This window comes from Priapulus caudatus, unplaced genomic scaffold (genome assembly GCF_000485595.1).
Source record: "Priapulus caudatus unplaced genomic scaffold, Priapulus_caudatus-5.0.1 Scaffold1670, whole genome shotgun sequence".
NCBI lineage: Eukaryota > Metazoa > Priapulida > Priapulimorpha > Priapulimorphida > Priapulidae > Priapulus > Priapulus caudatus.
In genome coordinates this window covers 15,197-17,224 of record NW_014578731.1, presented here as the reverse complement: position 1 = coordinate 17,224, position 2,028 = coordinate 15,197, and the positions used below count along the sequence as shown (strand labels likewise).

Sequence of the window (2,028 nt, the reverse complement as noted above, 5' to 3'; positions counted from 1 at the left end):
AGTTATAAACAATAACATAATAATAACAGACTGTAGTGGCATCGGTTACAGATCAAATACAAGTACATTATGAGTTATAAACAATACATAATAATAACAGACTCTAGTGGCATCGATTACATATCAAATACAAGTACATTATGAGTTATAAACAATACATAATAATAACAGACTATAGTGGCATCGATTACAGATCAAATACAAATACATTATGAGTTATAAACAATAACATAATAATAACAGACTATAGTGGCATCGATTACATATCAAATACAAATACATGGTCATAATGATTGAGTAGGCAAATCAGGTTGAATAGATGGCAGTCACTGTCCTAATGTGTAGTACTTGATTGTTTTTCTATTACATTATTACTGTTCATACTGGTTATACTGTTTATTACTGTAATTCTATTTTTTATGATTATTATTGTTGTTATTATTAAATAAATCATCATTGAAAATCATTCAAATGCAAGTACACGTAGTATTCAAAACGATTCTTTCGTCCACGAAGTATAAAATCTAACAGATGCAATAGTGCTAAGCTGTTAAAATACAATAACTGTCAATTACTGAAATTAGGCATGCTTGCCTTTTCCATGAATTTTGCATGAAGATACTATACCTGTTTAGTTATACAGTAAGTACAGTTGTATGCAGTAAAATTCTAGAGTCTAGTATCCCTTTCATTACTAAAACTATACTAACTGTTAATAACTAAAAGTGCGTGCTCGCGTTTTCCAGGTCACCTTGAACCTGACCTTGACTACGACCTTCGCGCAGCTGCAGCAGCAGATCGCCGACGCGCTGGGCATCCCCCGGGAGAGGCAGCTGATCCGGTGTGGCTACCCTCTCAAGGAGCTTCGCGTGGAGGAAGGGAGGGAGAACGAACCGGTCGCGCTCGAACATGGGGAGAAGCTGTCCGTGACGATGAGGCCAGATCCTTCAAAAGGTGAGCGTGTGCGCGGGGGAGGAGGGGAGGGAGAAGGTGAGCGTGTGCGCGGGGGAGGAGGGGAGGGAGAAGGTGAGCGTGCGCGCGGGGGAGGAGGGGAGGGAGGAGGGGCATTGTTGATGATGTTGTTGTTGTTGTTCCTCTTTTTTTTTTCTTTTTTTTTTCTTATTCTACTTCTTTATTTTCTTTTTCTTTTCCTTCTTCATCTTCTTCGACTTCTTCTTCATTTTCTTTTTGATCTTCTTTGTCTTGTTTTTTCCTTCTTTCCCTTCATCTTCTTCCTCTTCTCTTTCCTAGGGTAATGTGTACCTACTTCCTCAGAAATATATTTCCACAACTAATACTGGCCAATCCACGGCCCACTCCATAAACGGATTTTACATCAACTGATTTGCGTTTGTTTAGACATGGCCGCCGTTGCCATGGCGCAGGGGCCGCAGGTGGAGGCAGCGGTGGAGAGGCAGAAGGCAGTATGGAGTAACTTCAAGGCAGACATACACGACCAGTCGGACGACGAGTTCCTCAAGGGGTTAGACCAACAGAAGGAGAGTGAGTTATCTGCAGCAGCAGCAGCAGCAGCAGCAGCGCCGCCGCCTGCAGCCTCTAACACGCCTTCTTCTTCACTAGGTTCTTATTAAGTTCTTTCTTTCTCTTTTTTTATTTTTGTCTCGTCGTTAGCGTAAGCCCGGCGCACACGTGAGTAATTTGACTCAATTAAAATGATGCATGCGTCAAAATACTTACGCGAAATATTTTCAGCATCTGCCGCACACGTCAGTATAATTACTCAAATTATGAGTTGTAATGCAGATCACGTGACTGTGCGCAGCGAATACTGGGCGCACAATGTTTTAAACGCATGCGCTGTGAGTACCAGTGTTGAGTAAATTTACGCAGCCAGCGCGCACACGTTGAGTATTTTAACGCATGAGTCAAAAATTATCAATCATGTTTGATATTGAGTTTCTTGATGCATGCGTCAGAAAACTCAACGAAAATCCGGCGCACACGTGATATTTTGACGCATGCATCATTTTACTTGAGTAAAATTATTCACGTGTGCGACGGGCTTAA

The 2,028-nt window shown here is 41.4% G+C and overlaps 1 protein-coding gene across 1 annotated transcript in view; it reads left to right on the top strand.

The window, feature by feature from the left end:
* The window catches only part of LOC106817299 (deubiquitinating protein VCIP135-like), a 29,700-nt gene that overhangs the window by 17,605 nt on the left and 10,067 nt on the right, over positions 1–2,028 (top strand). The window contains exons 11-12 of the mRNA XM_014821962.1: positions 747–954; positions 1,360–1,581. Coding sequence (XP_014677448.1) covers positions 747–954; positions 1,360–1,581 — 430 coding nt within the window. The remainder of the gene's footprint in view (positions 1–746; positions 955–1,359; positions 1,582–2,028) is intronic.